The sequence below is a fragment of the Lepisma saccharinum genome, chromosome 13, assembly GCF_977018435.1.
Source record: "Lepisma saccharinum chromosome 13, izLepSacc3.1, whole genome shotgun sequence".
Lineage (NCBI taxonomy): Eukaryota > Metazoa > Arthropoda > Insecta > Zygentoma > Lepismatidae > Lepisma > Lepisma saccharinum.
The window spans coordinates 58,009,070-58,033,235 of NC_139241.1; the positions used below are offsets into that span (position 1 = coordinate 58,009,070).

At 36.6% G+C, this 24,166-nt stretch overlaps 2 protein-coding genes across 3 annotated transcripts; one reads left to right on the top strand and one right to left on the bottom strand.

Moving 5' to 3' along the window:
- Window positions 1-1,062: 1,062 nt before the first annotated feature.
- LOC145997318 (uncharacterized) lies at window positions 1,063-21,129 on the bottom strand. 2 transcript variants are annotated; one of them, XM_083134222.1, is made up of 4 exons: window positions 20,991-21,129; window positions 17,489-17,649; window positions 5,585-6,449; window positions 1,063-2,432 (listed from the first exon to the last, which is right to left on the bottom strand). In XM_083134222.1, exons 2-4 carry the CDS (start codon window positions 17,644-17,646, stop codon window positions 2,127-2,129), a joined length of 1,329 nt encoding a protein of 442 aa, XP_082990348.1. In that variant the 5' UTR covers window positions 17,647-17,649; window positions 20,991-21,129; the 3' UTR covers window positions 1,063-2,126. The 2 variants fall into 2 exon arrangements, with proteins under 2 accessions (XP_082990348.1, XP_082990349.1); XM_083134223.1 differs by lacking the exon at window positions 20,991-21,129 and adding an exon at window positions 20,744-20,849.
- A 409-nt stretch (window positions 21,130-21,538) lies between these two features.
- Window positions 21,539-23,515, top strand: Mfap1 (Microfibril-associated protein 1). The gene has a single exon (XM_083134224.1). It carries the CDS (start codon window positions 21,866-21,868, stop codon window positions 23,228-23,230), a length of 1,365 nt encoding a protein of 454 aa, XP_082990350.1. The 5' UTR covers window positions 21,539-21,865; the 3' UTR covers window positions 23,231-23,515.
- Window positions 23,516-24,166: the final 651 nt, after the last annotated feature.

Here is a 24,166-nt window from a genome sequence, read left to right on the forward strand (position 1 = left end):
ACGATGCCAGGGGTCCCGGGTTCGGATCCTGGCCTGAGCAGGGATGTTTGTGAGTGTTCATTAATCAATATCATCACTCATCCCCATCATCGCAAATTAGCCAAACGTGGCACAAGACGCAAAGTATAATAAAGCAAATCAATCAATCAACACATAAATTGTCCCAAATGTGCACGCTCCCCTTCCTGGAAACAATTGTTCATGCATTTAAAACAAAATCAATGAAGACAAGTCTTATTTCTCTGTCTGGCAATTTAAAATGCATCCCAGAGAACAATGAGAAATTGCGAGCGAAGCGAGGAAGAAAATTTTTGGATCCAATTTTTTTTTTGCAGGCTGAAATCAATATTGATTTAATAGGGTGCAAATAATTTCATGGAACGCCAATGCATTCTCTTTTTTACAACTTTTATGCCTCTACGATAATGTAGTGGTAACATTGTCACTGTGTGATCAAGGTGTCACGGATTCGATACCCAGTGGAGACACAGTAGGGATCCCAATTCAAACTGTAGGTTCAGTCTCGATTAGCCTTTCTGTGCGTAAAGTGGACTTACAACCACAAATCAATCAATCTTACAACATATTTTCATTTAGATCAATCGGCGCTGACTCCCGCTGCTACCTAGTTACAGTTCTGAACTTGATAAGACTACGAAAAGCGGGCAGGAATTGCGAGCGAAACGAGCAAGAAACTCTTACGAAAAGTATTTTTATTTGCATAAAATTTTAAGTTGTGGACGGCAATTGCCCCCTGCAGGTACACTTGGCCATCAATGTTTGCCCCCTCTAGAATTCATTTCAGTCCAAGGTTGGGTGGGGGGCCATGCCTACCCTGTGGTTGCACCACTGACTTGATCAATTAGATGATTTTCCATGAGTATTTAGCTATTTCAAATTCCCTGAGATTTCCAGGTGTGTGGGAACCCTGTACATATTTCAGCCAGTTTTAAGAGAATAAATGCATGCGTGTTTCAAATTTATTTTTGCCTAATTTTCCACTGCACAATTCATATCTTGTTACAAAAGAAAATACACGGGACACAAAATGATAACATCAAATTCAGATTCCATTACGGCTTTTTTTTATTAAGTATTCTACATACCTACTACAAAAGTGAAGAATATCATAAATATTTTTACATAACTAACTATACACTTCTCAGAAGAATAATATACATGGAAATTTTGGAAGCAGTTGAAGACATGTTGAATATTTCAACAGCCTCTGGCTGGTTAGACTCCCAAAGTATTCAACATTATTGGCAGCTTGTGAACTTCATAGAACAAGTAGAATTACTACTGAATGATAGCTCAAAAATAATAAAATCTAGCTTTTCTACATCCTCTCAGTACACAATATACAAAAAATCATTATTTTTCCTGATTAGAAGTGCTAAACTCATTACTTTAAATGCAACATGATTTTAGAATTTTTCGTAGTATAACAGGAACTAGTGTAATATTTTAGAGACAAAATTAGAACTGTAGAGAACCAACTGTAAGCCAGAGCTTTAACTTCTACATAAAATGTAAGCTTTCTGCAGCATTTTGAATTAACATCTCTGCAATGTAAGATTTCTAGTAGTATAAGTGATTGCAATTTTTTAAAATATAAAACACTTGCAATTTATTTTTAAAAGATTAAAACACTTGCAATTTATTTTTAAAAGATTAAAACACTTGCAATTTATTTTTAAAAGATTAAAACGTTTGCAATGTATTTTTAAAAATTAAAATGTTTGCATTTTTAAAAAAAATGTAAATGCAATTGAATTTTGTATTATTTACTTCTATAAAAGAGAATTACAAAGTTTCTGCTTCAATGAAAAGAACATTTTCATGGCTGTGCAAATTATAAGCAGATTTTTAATTTCAACATTAGCCTTTAATATGAGAGTTGTTTGAAAATCACTTCCTATGTTATAGTACTGCAATGTATTCCTAAGCTAAAAATAAGCAAAGAAAATTATAATGCTTGAAATGTGAACATTTTGTTCATAAATGGGATAACTGTTACAGACACTTAAACTTTCATATGGAGCGTCAGTCACTGACTGTACAGACTCAACCTTGAGAATGACAGCAAACTGCGGAAGACTAATACAAGGTGCCAAGCACTAGTTCTAATCGCTAGATCTGGATTCAGATAAACTTTTCACTTTGTCCTCCATCATTGTGAGTCTTTGTTCCATTAAGACAACCGTTCTTCTCAGTGTTTCCATCTGTCCAAAAACGTTCTCCAAAACAGTGGCGAAATTTGCAGGAACATTTGCCTGCTCTGTGGTCACGTCAGTTTGTGAACTGGATGAAGTAAACACCACATTAGCCTTTGACGGTGGCACTGAATATAGCTCTTTCAATTCAGTTTCTTCCTCACTGTTGCTCAGCTCTGAAATCCCACTCACATTATGCGTGACTACGTTTGTTACCTGCAAAACCAAAACATAATGATTATAAGCAGCATAAAATCTTACCAAACATCCTATCATATGTGGGGGCAATAATACATTCCTCGTGCTATGATGTTTATTTAGGCACCTATCTGAATCTAGCAGATAGCCATTTTGATGACTAGGCAATTGTTATTCTCATAATAACAATGAATATTTTGTTTGCTATCCTTGTGATGCAGGAATGTGATTTTTGTAATTCACGTAAAAGACTTGCATAAATTATAAAAATAGTGAAAGTAGCTGTAAATGCAGAGGTCTACATTTTGTGTACATATTAGAGGGGCATTTGTCATCATGGCTACAAAGGCAAGAGTTTTGCTTGATCTTAATACAAGAGTAAAAGTAATCCATGCGATCGATCAAAATAAATTGTCTACTAAGCAAATGAAAAATATGTTCAACATCAGTATAATCCAAGCGTACAATATTGTAAAGAAGAAAATAGTGTTTTTGAAATAGTGTCAGATAAATTGTGGTATTGGAGAAATAAAGAGAGGCCTTAAAAAAACAGCAATGAAAAACATTAATGAAATTGCATGGGAGTGGTTTGTCTATGCCGGCAGTGAAAAAAAATCACATGTTATGTCCTATGTTACAGGAGTATGCTAAAGGTTGCTAAAAAACTTGTCAGGATGCTGTGAAACGTTTAAAGGAACGGCAGCAGTTTGCCCTACAACAGAATATTTGGATATGCTTAGTGTGATTTCTCAGGCTAAAATGTTTGTGGAAAGTCAGGTAGCCAAAAGTGTAAGCTGTTTGCCGAAAACCCTTATTGGAAAAAATGAAAGCATTATGTTCTGTTCAGTGTAATGTTCGAATGTGTTCAATTCCAGTGTGAATAAATACTGTGCATACATATGATATGTATTTAATTTCATCTCAATTTTTAATATTACATATGCATTAAACAGAAACCTGGCTTTGGTTCTTTCCAATTCCATTTAAAGCAATCACTGTACTAGAAACCAACTTTGGACATGAAATATGAACAAAAAGGGAAATAAAGATATTATGGTATTTTCTGAACAAAAGTTTTTTTGTGTGAAAGTATTTGCAATTTTCATACTTCATGTTGTTTTTCTGCCAATTTTGCCTAATTGCAAAGAAGAAAAGTGATGATAGCATGAAACTGATGAAGGACTTGCAAAACAATCAGAACTCAAACATGGAACCTTCAGCGGAGAGACATGGACTAGCCTGCTCTTGGTTGGACTTCTGCCTACTGGGAGGTTTCTGCAATGTGTATAGGAGGATGTGGAAACAAGTGTGAATTAAGGTTGGAGGTTTGCAGAATGTGAATTAGCTGGTTGTAAGCCGTGGGATGCAGAAGCTGTGGCCAAACTTTGCACCAATAAGCAGGTTTATAGATATGTTTAATTACTTTTTGTTTTGTTTGTCTTCATTTTACTTTTGGGGCCTCCCGATGGCATAGTGGTAAGTTCATTGCCTTTCAACAACAAGTAACAAACTGTTACTTCCATGTCTTTCACAAGAGTTTGAACCTGGGCTTTGTAGCAGATTATACTGACCTCTCTGCCAAGAAGGTAAACTTGTTTATCCTTGACTTGTATTTAGTCCTCCATTTTCCACATCGGAAAGAACATCATAGGCCGTAAATCTTGGGGTGTAGTACAAATTGACAAAGGAAGGCTAGTTGGGAGTTTCCAAACCTCTTGCCACTGTCCCTACATTAAACAGGAGAGAGGGAAGGTGTCAAAAGTGGACATTCTTCCCTTGTGCATATTTCAAGGGTCGCGAAAGATTCAGTCCAGTCCCTTCCTGCAGTAAGGAAATTTTGTTCATATCATAATGTTTTTATACTTCTTTAACTAATCTATTCATTATATCCTTTTTATTATTATTATTTATTATCTCAAAATGGGGATATAGCTAGTTTTTAAATTTATTTTTATTCTTCTTTAACTTTGTGGCTTTATCCCTTCCCCATATATATGCCCCTGGGTGATGCAGTGACTGTTCCCACAGAAAGGCAGGTTGTTGACAGCCGAGAAAAGGGTGAAGTGGCAACACTTTCAACTGTCAACTATGGCACATGCTCTAGTTTTGGCAGGAAAAGGTAGGGGGTACAAGTGATTAAAATAAGGACATACTACAGTAATCTAAACTTGATTAAAAAGTGTTTGTTGGTTAATATACTCCACTTTAAATCCATGTTCAAAGATTTCAATACAGCAGCAGGGCAAACAATTGTATTGTTAAAGAAAGCATGAGTTTTATCAATATTGGTTGGCAACTGCACGTCAAGGAAGCTCCTGAATCTAAGTACCATTTTGTTCTCCTTGATAAGGGATTGAATGATATGAAATTTTGGCCAATACCAATAAAGTACAAATACAAAATTTACTGATCCCGATAACCGATATTCTACTGATCTGATGTAAAAGTCCAAATGTTACATTGACCTCCTTAATAAATGTGGGTTACCAGATAAAACTAGCTTTTGCAATGCAAAAGAAGCATATTTAGACATTTACTTAAAAAAAAATATGGCACAATATTACACTAAATTGTAAGATATTTATACATATATCAAATTGGCAAAATTATGGGTAATTTTGTCAATACACCGACATGCCTAGATTGGCTAATACCGCTAGAGTACCAGTACCGATTAATGTAACTCATCTTAAATATATATATTTACATGAAAAAAAAAGTTGTCCTTACAAATGGTTCCTCTCTTGTGTCCAGTGTTTCGGATCTGTTTCTGGAGTGGGTGGTGGGAATACTAGAAATTAATACATTATCCTGAGATTGCACAAGTGATGTTTCATATTGTATTGACCTTCGAAATTAATCAGAAAAATCATTTAACTTGTAACATGGAAATATTGTACATTACAACTATGTTTACCACACCCACCATGAATCGAATCATCCTGGAATTACCTGATTAAGGATCAGGCAAAAGATTTGAAGCATAGAATGAAAGAAGTGAAGAGCTACTTGTAAACACAACTTTTAAATTTTTAAATAAAATTGTCTGTAGTACTTATGTGAGCATTCAAGAGAGTGCATTTTTAACGCTGTATACTGTTTAGAAAAATGTCGTGAAAAATTTTCAGCTTTATAGTGAAATGACTGAATGCAAAAAAAAATGTACATACCTGGATATCTGGTTCGCTGGTGTTTGGCAAAGTTTTGCGAGCATCCACCTCAAAGGCATCGCCCATCGACTCTATCATGGATTCCCTGGTTGGACGTCTCGGTTGGTCCCTTTTGTCGTCTTTGTCAAAATTGGTTCTCCAGATCAACACTCGATTATCCGCACCTCCAGACGCAAAGTACTCTCCAGTGCTGGAGTAAGCCACCGCCGCAATGGAGTCCTCGTGGCCTCTCAAGGTGTAAATCAGGCGTCCTTCCAACAGGTCCATGATTCTCATGGTCGAATCTTGCGAGGCACTGATCAGGTAGTTACCGCACGGATGGAAAGCCAGCTTGTTCACGGCTGCATCGTGACACTTGTAGTGCTGAAGCAGTTTGTACATCCGCACATCGTACACTTTCACAGAGTTACTTGACAAAGCTGCACCCAGGCAGGTACCAGTCGGGTGGAAATCGACATAATTTGCTTGAGCCTTTAGCTCGTTGAACGAATGAATGCACTGTCCACTCCGCTGATCATACAGCTTGAGAGTTCTGTCATCTGCACACGAAACTATAAGGCGGCCATCTGGTGAGAAACGAGCACATCGTACCCAGTTTGTATGTTCAGCCATTGAAGAGATGAATTTGTGGCGACTCACTGCCCAAATTTTCACACACTTATCATCTGATGCTGTTACCAACTGCAGTCCATCAGGAGAAAATTGGACAGATCTTACTGCTGAGACATGAGCTCTGAACTCGGTAGAGTCTCCTTTGATTGTTGGCACCCAAAGTCTTACTGAGCGGTCTCGCGAGGCGGATGCCATCAGATGTCCAGTTGGAGAAAAGTTAACGTCCAGTACAGCATCGCTATGGCCAGTAAATCTGCAAACAAAATTACATCAATAAGTACTTGCCAATGGTATAAATGAAAAACTGTACTAGTTAAGATATCTCAGAGAAAATATGATTCCTTATAGGTGATTCGTGGTTCGTTGATTGAAGTCTAGAGTCTCGTTTATCCGACCTTCACTTATCCAACATTCCTTATTATCCGACAAACCACCGGGGGGAAAAAATCATCAATCGGCAACAAGAACTGCAAGTTGCGAGTGTGAGCGTAGTCTATTTTTTGTTTCTCTACCGTGTGGCGTTAGTTTTTTCTGTATTGTTGTAAAACATGATTACTGTATTAGGTTCGTAATGTATAAAATTATACCATTAGTTTGACGTTTAATAGGCTTTTTCTTAACACCTCCCTATTATCCAACATTTTCACTTATCCGACGTTCTACCAGCCCGTTTATGTCAGATAAGAGACACACTACTGTAATTAGCATCACTTTTCAGCCACTTTTTGGCTAATCGTGACAATGAGGATGGGTAATATCTAGAGGCACATATTTTTGGTAAATAAAAAGGCAAAATTTCGGTACAAAAACTGAGTCAATTTCGGGTTCAAAAGCGGTAAATAAAATAAAATATCGGTGTTATAGCGGTGAAAAAATGGATGAAAAGTGGTATATAAAAAGACATATTGGTTTTAAAATTGTGAAAATAATCCTAAATTTGATTTAAAAACTACACTTATTCCACAGAATTAACATTTCACTTCTAATAGCACATTTATGTAGTTATCAGAGTATTAAGTTTATTTCTGTGTAAAGGAGTCCATTTTTGCTTCTCCAATATTAACAGCAGAATTAATCAATTTTCCTGGAATTGCATAACTCTCAGGATAATTCAGAACTCGGAAGGTGTCGCGTCGGTGAATAAACCCTGAATTTTGTGTTTAAGAGTTAATTTCGCTTTTTGCAGTTCATTTCGCATTATTTCGTGACAAAAAATGGTCACAAAATGCACCTCACACCTTTCAAAAACATGAAAAATTAACACTACAATGTGTTTTTTCAAATTTCGTTTTTTCGTCAAAAACGAAATATGCATGCCCCTAGTAATATCATATGATGAAAATGATGACAGGACCCTCACAGAGAATACACATACCCCTGATTCTTTCTGCCTTGGATGTCTAAAAAGATAACCTCTCCCTTACCTCCATGCCATTCAAAATTAAGCAATAAACACACCAGACTCAACTAAACCTAATAATACAGAAAATATTCAATTAATATGAGTGTTAATGTCCTCCAGACATTCAACTAGTAATAAATCTTTCATAAATGCTAGAGTGTAGAGCGATCGCTCCTAACTTTTTGTCTCACAGTAATAATTAAAGCCTGGCTAAATGACTAGTTTGTTAATGAACAGAACTGTATATTAGGGTACTACAATCATTATATGTAAATTCTCTAGTGCCTAAAATAACCTATTTAATGTTAGTGTCTAAAAAGTTTAAAATTTTGGGACGAAATAATGTTCAAACTGTGTTTTTTGTGCTATTTTGTTCAGATTTACCCATAGGTGGATTCATGACTTACAATAAATATTCAATAACATAAGGGTAAACACCCCTTGACATTACCTTGTACATACTAGGTGACAACCAGAAAAGTTCCATGCCTCAACAGAAACCATATACTGTTTGTTTTTTGACCAAGCTTATTTAACAATCCACCCACAATTTTGATACTGATGGCTCCGGGTATATGTCCCAGCCTAGGAATGTCTGTCCCTTTGTGAATGCCTATTCATCATGTGAATCTATCTAATCACCCTTGTATCATCATCGGCACGATTAGTCAAAAGTGGCAGAAAAGCATCATAAGGCAAGAAAATATGAATTGTTCCTTTTTTTTATTTGGATTTGGGCTTTCTGAGTGTAAAGTGAAACTTATTAGTTTCATGATTGAAGAATGCCCAGAAGTCTCATGAAATTCACACAATTTTCCAGAGTATCAAACAAATTCCATTACTGCAGAGCCATTGCTCATATACACTGCAACCAGGGTAGATAAAAATCATAATTTTCATTTTAAAAAAATCATTTTTGACGATTTTTTTTAATCTAAATCAATTATTTTCTTTGCCAGGCTCCGTGGCGGAGTGGTTAGCACAGCATGCTATGATGCTAGGGGTTTTGGGTTTGAATCCAGAACTAGGCATGGGGTTAAATCTATGCTTTTTAAATATTTTTTTTAAAAAAACACTTAAAATTGCTTGTATATGGTTTTTGGCACCATACATATAGGGGAAAGTCTTACACTACTGGACAACGCTAGTTTTTGCTTTGGAAGCTATAGAGCAGCAGTTGCAAGTTACCAGTGCAATGTGTGTATATCAATGTTCAACATAGTTTGGGTATGCAAGTTGTGGAAAAGGGGAGCGGTTGAGTCAGTTCTTAGGAAAAGTGGGTGGTGAAAGTTATTTTGACGATGATATTCCTCCAGTTAGAGATAAGCAGGAGATGTTTTTTTTGTTTTACATGTAAGTGTGTACATAGGAATCTAGTTTGCCATAGCTGATGAAGAATTCATGATAGCATCTGCATAAAATGTAAAATTGGACGAGATACTATCATGTGACGATCATACAGTAGAGGACAACAATGAGTCTTCCAGTATCAGAGCTATCTGCCATACAGGTATTTTTCCTAGGAACCAGGGGCATTTGTCGAATTGGATTTCCTTCCCTCTGAGAACTTCACAGATCCTAATGCGGACTATGTCTCTGCAACACCAGTGTTGAATGATCTGTCAGTTGCCACATCAACACACTCAGCACAGAGCAATAGCAACTCTGAACCAGGACCGTCGTTCACTGATCTGTGAAGAGATGATGTGAACAAGACATGCAAGACGTTGGAAAGATGAAACTAGGAAACACACAGTGATCAGAGCGCTACATTTTATAAGTAGCTTCGCTACAACTACAGCTACTCTTCCAAAATGTAGCTTCGCTACAGCTACAACTACATTTACCAAAAAGTAGCTCGCTACGCTATTCCTGTTAGCTACTCGCTACTTCGCTACTTTTGCGCTACTTCTGTATTAAAACCTTAAACAACTATGCAGCTATTCAAAAGAAGCCCTAGTATGATAGTTGTACGTACTGAAAATTAGATTCTGTTATTTATTACCATGATTCCCTTCATTCTATAATTTTTATAGCAGTGTTACTTCAGTTACATATTTTCAATAAAGTGTTTGAGAATAAAGTACCTTTGTAAGTTGCATATAATTAAAAAAAAAAAACTAGGTCTTACACGTATCCATGATGTTCTTATTGTAATTTGAAAAATATTTATGTGATAGACTTCTTTTTAAAATTAATTGGAAGAATATCACATGTATCGAAATTAACTAGAACGTGTTGCACAAAATGGAAATAAGATAAAATTGTGATGTTTAGCAATTTAATCTTCTTAACTTAAACAGAATGTTATTTGGGGGATGACGGATATTTGCTCGAACCTTGAGGATAGCTGGGGGATGCTTCTAATGGTATAAATGAGAAACAGGTGGAGCAAAGCTTTAAGTAAGTTTTTCTGTTGGAAGACACAGTGGAAATTGTAATTGTCACCTTGTATTCAAAGGGCCCCAGGTTCGATAACAGGCTGAGGGCACATGGTGGTTCGTATCAGTCTCGATCAGCTGATTTGTGCATAAAGTGAACTCAAAACAAACACTAGGAAAGACTCCTAGTTGGGAAGATTAGATCCTCCTGCTCCTCCATTCCCCATTCTGCTCATCATTCTTCCCCATTCTCACAAATTAGCCAAAAGTGGCAGAAAATGGCCATAGATAAGAAAATAACTAAATAAACAATTCATCCTCATTGCCATGATTAGAAAAAGTTACAGAAAAGGGACGCAAAAGTAGGAAAAATACACACATTTGAAAACTGTGTATTTTAACCAAAAAAATGGGAAAGTCAATAACTTGTACGTTTTCTTTACAATATCATAAAATATATTGTAATTTTAAAATTTGCGAAGAAACATTATGACCAAAATAATTGTAATCCCAGAAACACTATCGTTCTTGTAACAATAATTTATTTCCTGTGTGATCCTATACACTGACAATGATCAATGCTGTTAACGTACTGAACCATTGATTGCTGACACTATTGCTTTGTCAGATTAGTAGAAAATGGATCGCCCGTTTTTGCATTGTAAGTTGTGTTTTACACAGTAATTATCGATATTTTGCTGTCTGTTACGCCATCGATATCCACAGGATTTGTTCGAGGGGTGGCACAAACGGGGCATTTTTTCCTGGTGGTGTAGCAAATGCGGCATGATTCTCCCCAAAATAGCGATGCAGCTAAAATAAATGGCTATTAGCCGGAATATATTCATATATGCCAGTTAGTTATCTGGAATTCATATATGCCAGTTAGTTATCTGGAGATTAGAATTATTCAGATGCTAATGAAATAAATTACGCAGATATCACTGGTCTGAAAAAAAAAAAAAAAAAAAAAAAAATCGAGCCCTGACACGATTCCTGCTGATTCTTATGTAAAATGACCTCCTGAATCCGAATATGACCCCCGTTTTCCCCCATCACCCACCGTTTTCACTTATTTTCTACATATTCTAGCTTCCAGCCGCCCTCATCCTCCCCCAAACACCCAAATAATAAAAATATATAGCAACAATAATAAAAATATATAGCAACAGTTCGGAAGATTCACTGAACCATGTTGGCACTCTCAATACCTCCCAGGAACAGGTTTGCATAGGAATTTTCATGCTTTGACAAGTTTAAACTTGCATTGATCCTGTCACTATAGTCCTGCACTGTAATCCTTATTTTCCCTCAGTATAGGTGAACGCTCAGGAGTAGAACCCCGAATGAAGGGAGACGGAGGGACGGGGAAGGTCGGCTCAAAGGTACTTGTAAATCAATGCCATTTGCTGTGCCCATGGTTTGGCGGGAACCTCGCTGTCATCTCACAGATTGTTACTTTTGTATGACTTCCATCGTCGGGTTATCTAGCAAAAGTAAGCATACAATTCAGTATCCTAATATCCCTTCAGCTCTAAGACCAGTTCCTCACAACGAATCTTTGCCAATCCCAGTGCCCCCCAAAAACCTATACTCTAGAGCCAGAAATGGATTTGAAAGACTTTGAGCAACAGCCTGGACCATCAAATGATACGTCCACCGATGATGAAGAGTGTTCTGCTTATTCAGCTCATCGACAACCTCACCTCGTTACTCAGTCGGAATTGAATGATCTCGTCAGGGATTTGGAGTTACCTAAGAGTAAATCTCAACTTCTTGGATCTCGACTTCAGCAGTGGAATCTCTTAGAAAAGGGCGTAAAAATCTCTTCTTACAGGATCAGGCAGTCAACCCTGATATTACTTTTTTCGGAAGATGAAGGCTTAGTGTTCTGCCCTAATTCAAATGCATTGATGATAGAACTGAAGATGGCATAAGACCCAGACAAATGGAGACTGTTTATAGAACGGTTCCATCAAGACATCAATAAGTTCGAGAGGAGATTTTGAGGGAAGTGGAACGCGAGCATGTTACAAGAGTACTGCTGGTTTTTGGTACCTCAGGGTACAAAAGGAAAAGAAGCACCAAATAAAGGTATTTATTATTCTTTACAGCTGAAATATTCTTTTCACCCCTCCAAATCAAAATCATGGCCATAAAATATCAAAACGTGATAAAAAATAAGGGGGCTCCCCTGAAAACGGCGGCTGATGGGGGAAAATGGGGGGGGGGGGGGCGCACGAAGTATTGAGAGCGCCAGCATGGTACAGTGAATCTTCTGAACTGTTGCTATATATATTTTTATTACTGTTGCTATATATTATTATTGTTGCTATATATTTTTATTATTTGGGGTGTTTGGGGGAGGATGAGGGGGCTGGAAGCTAGAATATGTAGAAAATAAGTGAAAAAATTGCGAAAAAACTGGAAAAATTGACCATTTTTAATGATTTTTTTACAATTTAAGGGGGCAACCCCCCCCCCAAATCTAACTCCTTGCTACAAATGTTCATGTTTTAGAACTTTTCACCTCTATAGCCCCTCAGAAGAAATGTAAAGGGTGAAATAATCCTTTTCATCCCTCCAAATGATCGAAAACTGATAAAAATAGGAGGGGGGCTCCCCCCTAAAACGGTGGGTGATGGGGGAAAACGGGGGTCATATCCGGATTCAGGAGGTCATTTTACATAAGAATCAGAAGGAATAGTGTCAGGGCCGATTTTCATGCAGACCAGTGTATTTATAGTCTGGGATATAAAGATATTTATAACCTACATTATCTGTATTTGCATGTAATGGACTTTGTCTTTATGAGTCTCTTGCAAAAGTAAGCAATATTGTCATTTATTTTTGATGCCGTTGCCACATTAAAAAATTACATCAAAATGCTGAGAAAAATGTAGCTGTAGCGAAATTTTCGCTACAACTACAGGAATTTTGTAGCTTCGCTACCGCTACAACTACAATTAAAAAAATGTAGCGCCGCTACAGCTACAAATTTTGTAGCTAGCTACAGTAGCGACGCTACAAGTAGCGCACTACTTCCGACCACTGGAAACACATCATGTACTTTTACAAAGAGAGAAAAGGAGGATGAAGACTACATGCCACCTACAAAGAAGACAAAACACCTGGAGTTAAGTTCTGATCAGAAACAACAGGATGCATAATTTGTCGCGACATATTCAATGAAGAATGGGTGCAATGTCTCTTGCGTAATTGCAACTGTAGGCAAGTCCTTTACCACTGCAATTAGGTTGTGCGTCGTATTTACTTTATGTTTTCAACTCGTCTATAAGCTAACACATTAACTGTCCAGTACAGGAGGATGATTTTCCATTTTCTTCAAATGTTAGTAGGGGAAGAGGGACAAATATGAAATAGGGGTACAAATATGGAATACCATTATATCTCGCCTGGTAAGTGCTGCACTCTAGCAAGAACTACGTGAAAAGCTGGGCAGTGTCCCTCACCACCACAGGAAGCAGTTAGTTTGCATCTCGAGATTGAACAGGGCACGTTAGAACGATTGTTGTGGTTCCCGTCCAAAGTGAAAAGTTTGGAGGTAAGTACCTTTTTGCCTTGTGCTTCTTATTAGTACACAGAATGAAAATATATGGTATACAGTTTTGTAGCATATCAATCAGGCTTTATTCTGGTATTTTGCATATATTGTTGAGGCGAGTTTGAATACACTTTTGACCCTCGATGCTCGAAGGAAACAGTGGCTCAAATATGGAATAGTAGTATTCCATATTTATACCCCATTTATGTACAAAAATTATTAACGTGGACTTGCATTTGGATCCAAACCCGAAGATGGAGCAGCACCTTCTGCTAGAAGTGAAGTGGCCACCTCACCTGTTCCTGCAATTAAGAAGAGGCAAGGGAGTAGGGGGAGGAAAGCAGGGATCTCTCACATCCTGACTTCATCACCATATAACACTTCCATTGAAATGTCCACTGCTGTTAAGAAATAGCCTGTTAAAAACAATTGGAAAGAAGGAAAATCGCCATTACCAAAAGACTGCGAATCATCAAGCTCTGACAGCGACAGTGTATTCAGCTTGCGAGATGACTCTTCTGATCTCAGTATGTCAGATGCCAGACCACCAAGTAGTGATGATGCTGAATGTCTCTTCTGTTCTTTCTGATGATAAGCGTGGAGAAGAATGGGTTAAGTGCGAAATGTGTGATATGTGGGCTCATACTGAATGTGCAGGATATGATAATGGACTTTACATTTGCAATTTTTGTAAGTAGGTAAATAGTGTCCTCATAATCATAGTAATACAGACATGTACAGGTCAGAAACTTTCTCATATTTGTGACTTTACAGTGTTCATTTATTTCATGTTTTCACTACAATTGTGTTTATATGTTCATTTTCTGCACAATGTTGATACTATTCCATATTTGTACCCCATTTTCTTTTGGAGCAATCATGTCAACTTCTAGGAAAATGTTATTTGCAAATACTATAATGTTACATAGTCTAAACCTTATATTGTATTAAAGAACTAATTAAGGAAGAAGAGGGTAGTTTCTCACATACATTCTTCAAAAAATGTGCCACTGAATGGTCAAAAACAAAATGGTATTCCATATTTGTCCCCCTTCCTCTATTTTTTGTTTGTAATTTTATTTGTACTTTTCAATTTTTCAGCACTGATTTCTTGTTCTTAATAAAGAATATCTTGAAATGCCATACTCTTGTTTTCAACTTATATTCCGCCTACTCATTTTCTAACTATTACCAATAAACTTAGGGTAACCGGTGCTGTAAGACTTTCCCCTAGATATAGTTTTTTTTATTTATTTTTTATAGAAAGGATTTTTGTGATAAACGGTCCTGTAAAATATTTGAGGCGTTTAATTAAAGCAAATAAAAAATTACATGTAAATATACATTTTTCAGTTTCTGATACTCTAAACATGAACCTGCTATAGAAATGTTTCTTGAGTGTGTTAATGAATCAGAGAAACTGTTGTGAGGTTGTAAACACTGCACTCACCTGGAGGAAATCGCTGTCAAGTTTGAAGGGCATAATTATGAATAGTTTATGCAAATGAAATATTAACAACACCTTGCAAAGTACTGTGCGTGCAATGAGCGAAAATTAAGGAATCTCGCAATTTGCAGCGAAAATGTGTTCGTCGCATAGAAAAGTGGTAGCTTTAGCAATCAACACATTTTAAAGCATTTGCTACAAGCAATGTTGTAGAGTATTGGTTAAGTACTAGCCACAGAAATATCTTTTTCCTAAGAATTAAGGGTCGCAGGTTCAAATCCAAAGCTCTCCAATTTTTTTTTTTTTTCTCTTGCACGTATGGCATCAGATACATTGAGCATGGAGTTTAGTAATTAAGTTGAATAATTTAGTTTCAGAATGTTTGCAAAAAATAATTCGGTGTTGAAATCGATGAATGTTTCCAGCAGCTCAATGTATTGTCTCTTTTTCCTGGCACTAACATTCATCAATTTGGATCGAAATATACGTAAATTGTTGTCGTATTCCAACAGATAGTATTTGGTCAACAAGGAATGTGCTGACTATGGCTTGGAAGTTGATGAAGAATCATCTTCTTTTCTGAGCCTACAAAACAATGCTGAACCGAATATCAGTCCGTTTGCCTTCAGCTAGAACAAGAAAACATTAATTATTTGTGTTTGTCAGCCTTCTTTTGGCTTTTAGGTCACTTTCAATAGTTTGTGCCCTTTTTTGTTACATTTTCCTTAATTTTAAGGCTTACTTTTCTCCTTCCTTGTTGTTTTGTGAATTTTAAATGCATTTGCTTGCACAACTTGTAGATTTAAATTTCCTGACATGGTCCTTTTAGCAAGTTCGTCATTAAACGAATATATGGCCAATGGAAAAGCACAACTATCATTTACAAGTTTGCCAATGCAATAAATAATTAATTGTGATAAATTTATTTTTTCTACACAAATCTTAAAGATACGTTGTGTGTGTGAACCCTACTTTGAGATTCCCTTGCTAGCCTCTGTTATCTCTTTAATCTGGGCTTTTAAAATAAAATTCGTCACAATATTAAAGAAGATATAATCTTATGTACGCCAAACACAAATGTGTTTCAGTTGTTGGTCGTCTACTGTATCGCGGAAGATTCATTCTCTAAGGAGGTGAATGATTTATACAAAAAATTTTGCAGTGCATGTTATGTAAACTTGAAGTTAAAATAAAGAAAACTAAATTAGCACTTAGTGCTTTTATTCCTTTGCTTTAGTAGTTTAAACCACCAAGCAGTGAATTATTCAACGACTCTCCTTCAATTTATTTAACAAATCAAGCTTTCATTATCAGGGCGAAAAGTATTTTTGACCATTTTTAAAAATTATTTTAAGTTTTTTCTACAAGTCATCAACTTCCCAGTCCTAGCGATGATTAATCTAGGCTTCCTATCTGATTTCTGCATATTTCACGTGGTATCTGATTGTCTGCTTCAATTAGGTAGCTGTCTGGAATTTAAGGTTTCAAAGTCTTGGAAGAAATCAATGTTATTTCCATGAATCTGAAGAAATGTTTCATGAAACGCTTTTCGCCTTCTGAAAAAGTTCCTGCCAGGGTTGGGCATCGAACTTACTATCCCTGTCATACAAGTCAAGCAAGTTACCACTACAACACAGATGCCACTAGTACTGAATGTAAAGTTCACACAATGACAATCCCACAGCATAGATCTTTCAATTTAACAAATTCTCGTATCCATATTTCTTTCAAATCACGCAAAATGAAATTGTAATTACCCAGCTTTATTTGTGAGGTGTCCTTCTCTCTCGTGAGATTGAAAAGCCTTGTGCTTGACCTCTCTTCATTCTTCAACGTTTCTCAGGACTTTGAACTTCTGAACACACGAACGCACTACTTGCACATCCATGTGTAATTTCCCGCATGATTCATTTAACTAATAGTGATTACGAATAAGAGATTTTGTTAAACAGAAAGACCTAAGTCACAACAATTTCTCTGATTCCAATTTTAATATGTCGAATCACAAGTATTCTCTTAAATTAGTTCTCATACTTGAATTTTCCATATTGTTCTCTATTAATATGTTGAGCAATTATAGTTGCTGACTTAATCTTATTAAAAAGAATGTAAATCTTTCACCAGAGGGTTTCTCGCCTAGTAGAGAAACATGCAGTAACGTTAGCTTATCTCTGCTCGTTCTCAAGAGCTATGTCGCCAAATTAACGATTTCTGGTCTTAGAAAACTTTCAGGGCAGTCAAGTAACATTTGGAGAAGTGTACCTTATTCTATGAATTATTTTTTTAAAGTGATTGTTTTTCAACTTGATTTAAATCAATCCACTTTGACAATAATGTTACTATTATTTGGTATTAGAACAGACATATTTAAGAGTTTTGTATTGAAAATAAACACAAATCTGATCAAGGGAGCATGAATTCTCCTTAAACATTGCATCAAAAAAATGTGTTTACTCACTCGTAACTGCCATAAATTAGAAGAAAAAAATAAATTTACCTGTAAGCTCTCATTTTCTGGGTGATGTTCCACACCATAACAGATGAATCATAGCTGCATGAGGCTAGTTGACTTAGGGAAGGGTTGAAAGCCAACGCTGAAACAGTATCCCTGTGGCCGCGCAGATGGCGCTCCAAGGTTGGGTCACTGTGAGCCATGGCCTGCAATAGAAAGTTCAATTCTAATACGGGAGCGATTTTACAATACAGGGAATTTCTCCATTTTGTTTGAAATTCGGCATACTCACTAATTTTGGCCCCCTAATCACGAATCTGCAGTCAAAATTTGGCGCTCACACGTGGAAATAGCAAAATAATCGAAATTAAGTTCTTATTTCCACACCCTCGATTTCCGAATTTCCCGCCGGTTCCGGGCTCCGCCCCTGGGGTAATCGACTTACCGCCCCCAACCGCTATCGCGGCCCCGCCTCCGCTCCGCTCCGGCTACCCGCCTATATCTATAGACTCCCTGTTAAGGGCATGTTAGAAATTGGCCGGATTCACCTGCCCCCAAATAAGCGCGAAATTTATACGTGAGCGCCAAATTTTAAGTGCAGATTCGTGATTAGGAGACCCAAATTAGTAAGTAACCGAAAATTCAAACGAATTGGAGAAATTCCCTGTATTGTTAAATTATACCCTAATACGAAACAAGTTACACAATGGATGAGTTCATTTATGGCATAGTCCATATCAATTCAGGCAGGCAAAGAAAAATTCTTACCTTCATAGTCTCAGAAGTTATTGAATCAAAACATGTTAAAATTCAGGACAAAGTAAGAAACCCATATTCTTTTATTTTGTCCAAAAAAATTCCTGGCCCGAGATACAGGCTGCCAAAGATTGCGCCTCAGCATCTTTGAAAAAAAAAATATTTTTGTTTTTTCAAAAAAAAAAAAAAAAATATCAGAAGGCTACAACGGCAAGAGAACTTTGACACATATTTCCAAATGGAGGTTATCATTTTAATCTGAAAATTAATCTCTTTCAAATAAAAAAACAGCAACAAAATATCTTGAACCGTTCCAGAGATAGAGCATTTTAATATTTTGCCGAAAATCGCACGTGAGAAATGACGCCCGAGGTGCCATCTGTGGAGTCCTGTATCTCGGGCCAGGAATTTTTTTGGACAAAACAAAAAAATACAGGTTTCTTATTTTGTCCTGAATTTTAGCATATGTTTAATTCAATAACATCTGAGACTATGAAGGTAACCCCCACGCCTGAATTGATATGGACTATGCCTTATACAATACAGTCGTGAATTACAAATGATGGTGATTTATATTTCTTTGATTATTATATGTTTTGTGATTAACCCTTAACTGGTATTGTGGACTCTAGTTTTTTTAATTCCATATTAAGAATCATGAATTCTTTTCTTCTTCACAATTCCACTAACGGTTGGACATGATTTTAAACAAAAAAAAATGTGCAATGTTTTGAATAAAGCAAGTTACAATGTTTTCCAATATGTAATGTTTTGGAAAAATGGTACTATATTTTTAAATCTATATACTTCTTAAAGTCTGATACAAAATGTAATTGCATGTTGAGTGTATTAACTTATATTTATTTTTCAGAAATACTTAAGTTCAAAACTGCAAAAAAGCAAAACAAAAATGTTGTGCTCGTTTCTGTACCCAATATTGATAAATATAAAGATGTTGCAATTATTTTTTCATTCAGGTGTGGGCCACAAAAATAGCAAAACTTCAACTTTGAGATTTACTTTCAACGCAAGACCAACACCCAATAAATCTTTTTACTCATACATTCTTCCAATCTCTAATCACGTAACAGAGAAGCCAGTAACAGAAAACAGGTAATCTGGGTTTGACAGAACCCAAGTCGGTACTACTTTCCTATACCAGAGACACCTATCCATGATTTATTTTGCAATTTTTTACATTGCTAACGTACTATTCTGCATTGCGGAACATTTATTTAGGTGAAATAATGAATTTCTAACGAAAATAATGTCTATTTATTACATTGACGAGTACTTACTGTTGTTCCTTATTTCCCACAAACCATCCACGGGTAGCCCAAAAAACCATTGACATTAGCCCAAAAATTCACGATAGCCCCACGAACCATCACGGGGACGAGGTATGCCTACTAGGTTAGGTTAGGCCTGTTAGGTTAGGTTCCATTAGCACTCCTTTCATTCAATTTAGCATATGCGGACAATACGGAGCGTATTGTGCTATCGTGCAGAAAGCAAATGGCAGGAGCAGCAATAGCGCGTCGGAAATAGATTTTCGTACAAAACCACATGCATTCGCATTAAAATGGATCAAAACTACATTCCCGAACATCAACAACGCTACAGAGAATGATTTGCGTAAGTACTTTCTCCTGTAAATTTCAAGAAATCCGTCTCTGGTATAATAAAGTGTTACCCCCAAGTCAACTTGGGTGCACTTATACGGGAGAGGGCCCAGAACAACAAGCATCAAGCAACTGGCATCGGGTATATGAAAGGTGGAGTGCCATGCCACTTTGTATAACAAAATTTCAATGGAGCGGTAAAATTTTCAAAGCCGGGAAACTTCTGTAACTCATTTATTTTGTAATTGTTGACATTCGTACTTACCTATTCTGCATTGCGAAAGATTGTTTAACAAAGGATTTAGCTTTTTTTAACTAAAATAATTTCCATTTTCGAGATATATAGTAATTAATCTTCCTAGTTTTTCCCTTGCCGTAGGTATTTTTCTGTGAAAATGAGTGCTAATGGAACCTAACCTAACCTTGTAGGCATACCTCGTTCCCGTGATGGTTTGTGGGGCTACCCATGGAGTGTTGATGTTAGCCCCACGAACCATCACGGGGTGGAGGTATGCCTAGGAGGATAGGTTAGGCCTGTTAGGTTCCATTAGCACTCGCATACAAACATGAATTAACGGTGAAATAACTTGACCGATGAGATAGAACACTTGTACGACCTATCACAAGTCTACAGAAACTCAATTACGTAAGTACTTTCTCCTGTAAATTTGAAGAAATCCGTTTCCCGGCTTTGAAAATTTTGTGCATAACTATTGGTCTAATTTTCTCCATTACCACATTTTTTTCCTTATAGTTCTTCAACTAATTCAGAGCTACCAGCCGCCGCTGTATAATTATCATATGAAATAACAAATAAGTTACAGAGCCCAATTCCAATGGATGTTTCTAGAGTACGATATTAAAATTAGATTCGGTGTTCTTAACATAAATGTGTTTGGAGTAGATATCCAAAACTAATTACCCGTTATGTAAAAAAATAAAATGTTCGTGCGCGGAACGTTCAGGCTGGTGTCTATCAGGCTAACTTAATATAACTAAAAATACTAATAAGGAAAAGAAGAGTTCACTTCCAATCGTAATAGAAGCACAACAAAATAAACAACTAATGTGTGGCACAAACTACGAACCAGCCATTTCCACTTAAATATGACGTACTGAAACTGGGAATATTTCGTATTATATAAATCGTGCAGTAAATATGTACAAACCTTAGATTTAGAAAGGAGCAATTCTACTTAAATACGAATGTAACTGTCTAGTCTAGCTGTGACAGCAAGGATAATGATGGCATAAATTAGTTTAAGCCGCACAGATTGGTTTAAGTTTACATCAGTAACCGACAGAAGATCGTTGAATTTCCCACTTCAATCGGACCTTTCGATTTGTCCCGTGCGGTGAGGTCATTTTATTTTTCAAATCAAAACAATGGGAACGATTTTCGATGTTACATGAAATAAGTTGTATGGTAGCAGCCAAGATTGTAGTTTGTTTTCATTCTCTTTTCCGTATAAATATGTCATTCTTTAAAATGCATGTCTTCACTTTTCGATCAATTGATTTTCTTCCCTTCGAAATATTGCTGTAACTTTGTTGGTACTGTACATATATTTAACAACGTTATATAAGATTTTAAAATAATGTTACTGATTAATTTTCTTTTCTAAATAGATATTGATACAAAATAAAATTGAGCGAACAAACAAGTCACGAAACGTTGATAGCTTGTATCAAGAGTTGAAAGAAGTAGTAGTATGTCTATGGTTGAAACACTTCATCACCATCACTAGCACTGGTCCATGGAAAACTAAGTTCAGTTAGTTTTGTTAGTTTTTGTGCAACATTTTATGTGTTGCGGTATTTGTTAATATTCAGCGTGGCGGGTCGAAGAGACAATGAAACCATTAAGATTTTCCGCCGTTTCTACAGTTAATCTGAAAGGAGTAAGATTTCTGGATTGTTGATGGTACATCGCTGTATAAAACACTTGGCCTTTGTATCATACAGTTTGTGAACTTTGTAAACATATACCAACAAATAGCAGTTTGTGAACTTAATATACTCGACAAAAAAATCAAACGTAAAAATGAATCCTAATCCAAATGTTGGGCCTGCTATTCAAAGTACAGCTGGAGCCATTCCAGTTGTTAATGACAAGGGTGAAGTGTCTATGCAAAAAGTGAAAGTGCATAGATATGTGTCTGGCAAGCGTCCTGATTATGCTCCTGTGTCAAGCAGTGAAGAGGAGTCTGAAGATGAAGATTTCATTGAGCAGCGTCGACATATACTTGGACCACCATCCCCGGAAGCTAAAGAAGCAGATGACAAAGAGTTGGAAGTAGATGACCCACGTCTAAGACGTTTGAAGAAGAAGGAAGATGTGGAAGAAGAGAATGAAACAGAGGTTGAAGTTGATAGGCTCGAAAGGCATAGGCATATTCATGCTCCAGAAATTATTGAGACGGGGCAAGATGATATTATGGAAGAAAGAGAAACAGTTAGGAAAGGGGAGGATAGTGAAGAGGAGGAGGAAGAAGATGAGCTCAGTGATGAGGAAATTGAGAGAAGAAGGATGACAATAAGACAGAGAATCCTTGGTCAAAAGGATGAAGAACAAGAGCTTGAAGTTCTCGATAAAGAAGATGAAGGACGAACACCAGAAGAATCTGAAGAGGAATCATCAGAATTTGAAGAGTACTCCGATTCTGAAGAAGAAGCATCTCCAAGATTAAAACCTGTATTTGTACGGAAGAAAGACAGGATAACAGTGATCGAAAGGGAGAGGGAATTGAACAAGCAAAAGCAAATTGAAATTGAAGCAAAGAAAATGGCTGAGGAACGGAAGAAGCAGACACTAAAGATGGTAGAGGAAGAAATACGGAAAGAAACCATAGAAAAGACTGGTGACGAGCCATCACTGTATGATGTAAACACAGACGATGAAAATGACGAAGTTGAATACGAAGCTTGGAAATTACGAGAGCTCAAGAGAGTGAAGAGGGATCGTGAAGAAAGGGAACAGATGGAAAAAGAACAAATGGAAATTGATAGGTTACGAAACATGACTGATGAGGAACGCAGGCAGGAATTAAGGAACAATCCAAAACAAGTTACCAACAAAGCAGTGAAAGGAAAGTATAAGTTTCTTCAGAAGTATTATCATAGAGGTGCATTCTTTATGGATGATGAGGATGATTTGTACAAAAGAGATTTCTCTGCTGCTACGTTGGATGATCATTTTGACAAAACCATATTACCAAAGGTGATGCAGGTTAAGAACTTTGGTCGCAGTGGACGAACCAAGTACACACACTTAGTGGACCAGGATACTACTCAGTTTGATTCTCCATGGGTTTCAGAGACTGCCCAGAACTTAAAGTTCCACAACAATCAAGCTGCTGGAATGAAGCAGGTATTTGACAAACCAACCGTCAAGAAAAGGAAGAAATAATTATTAAGATTTGCATGAACATGTGAAAGTTGATTACTTTATGTGAAACTATTGATAATGAAGTGGAATTTGGTTTTCAAACTAAATCAAACATTTTGTGCATTACAAAGTACGAGTGTTTTTACAGGTTCTGTAATGAACTTCAAAGTTCATTGTTATTTTGTGGTGCATCAAGTGGATGTTATTTTAGTTGAAATAGACTTTGATTGAATTTTGATATGAACTGTGCTCCATTTATATTTATTTTATGGTGGCCTTGAAGGTGATAAAAATATGCTATGTGGATTTTTGTGTTCTTTCTATGCGTATCAGTACATCAGCATAGTTCCTAAGTTTTTAGGTTTATGCCAGAAATAGCAAGTATCTAAACAGTTGGAAGAAGGATTCATTAAGTGTTGATCACCATACCAAGATGGTGGTGTAAGAGGAATTGGTATCAGTTTGTTATATCAGAGACACTTTAAAATAGGATATTTTGTGTTTCATATGGTTCGTACTTATCAATTGTGTATTGCGGAACATATTTGAAGGTGCCATTAAGGTTTTCACACGATTAGAAACATTTTTTTACACTAAAAGAAGCCATTTCTCGAAGTGTTACGGAACGCACATCATGGTGCGAGATCCACAAACCATTCACAGATAGCCCCAAAAACCATTTGGAATCGTATAACCATCCACGAATAGCCCCAAAAACTATTCACGGATAGCCCCATGGACCATTCACAGAAAACCTTCAGTTAGGTTAGGCAAACATAGTTAAAGAAACAGCGTGGTTATGTTTTTGCTTAAATTGAAGCAACTGGAATTGATTTCCGGCTGAAATAGATTGAAAGATGAAAGAAAATACCTCGAAGAACTTCGACAATGCTACAGAAACTGATTTCCGTAAGTAGCTTCTCCTGTAAATTTGAAGAAAAGTGTCTCCGATATAAC

Coding starts and splice junctions, on each gene's coding strand:
- LOC145997318 (XM_083134222.1), bottom strand. CDS start 17,646: ATGGCTCACAGTGACCCAACCTTGGAGCGCCATCTGCGCGGCCACAGG. Junction 6,450..17,488: donor CAGAAAATGAGAGCTTACAG/GTAAATTTATTT, acceptor TTTTGTTTGCAG/ATTTACTGGCCATAGCGATG. Junction 2,433..5,584: donor CCAGCGAACCAGATATCCAG/GTATGTACATTT, acceptor TTGGTTTTGCAG/GTAACAAACGTAGTCACGCA.
- Mfap1 (XM_083134224.1), top strand. CDS start 21,866: ATGAATCCTAATCCAAATGTTGGGCCTGCTATTCAAAGTACAGCTGGA.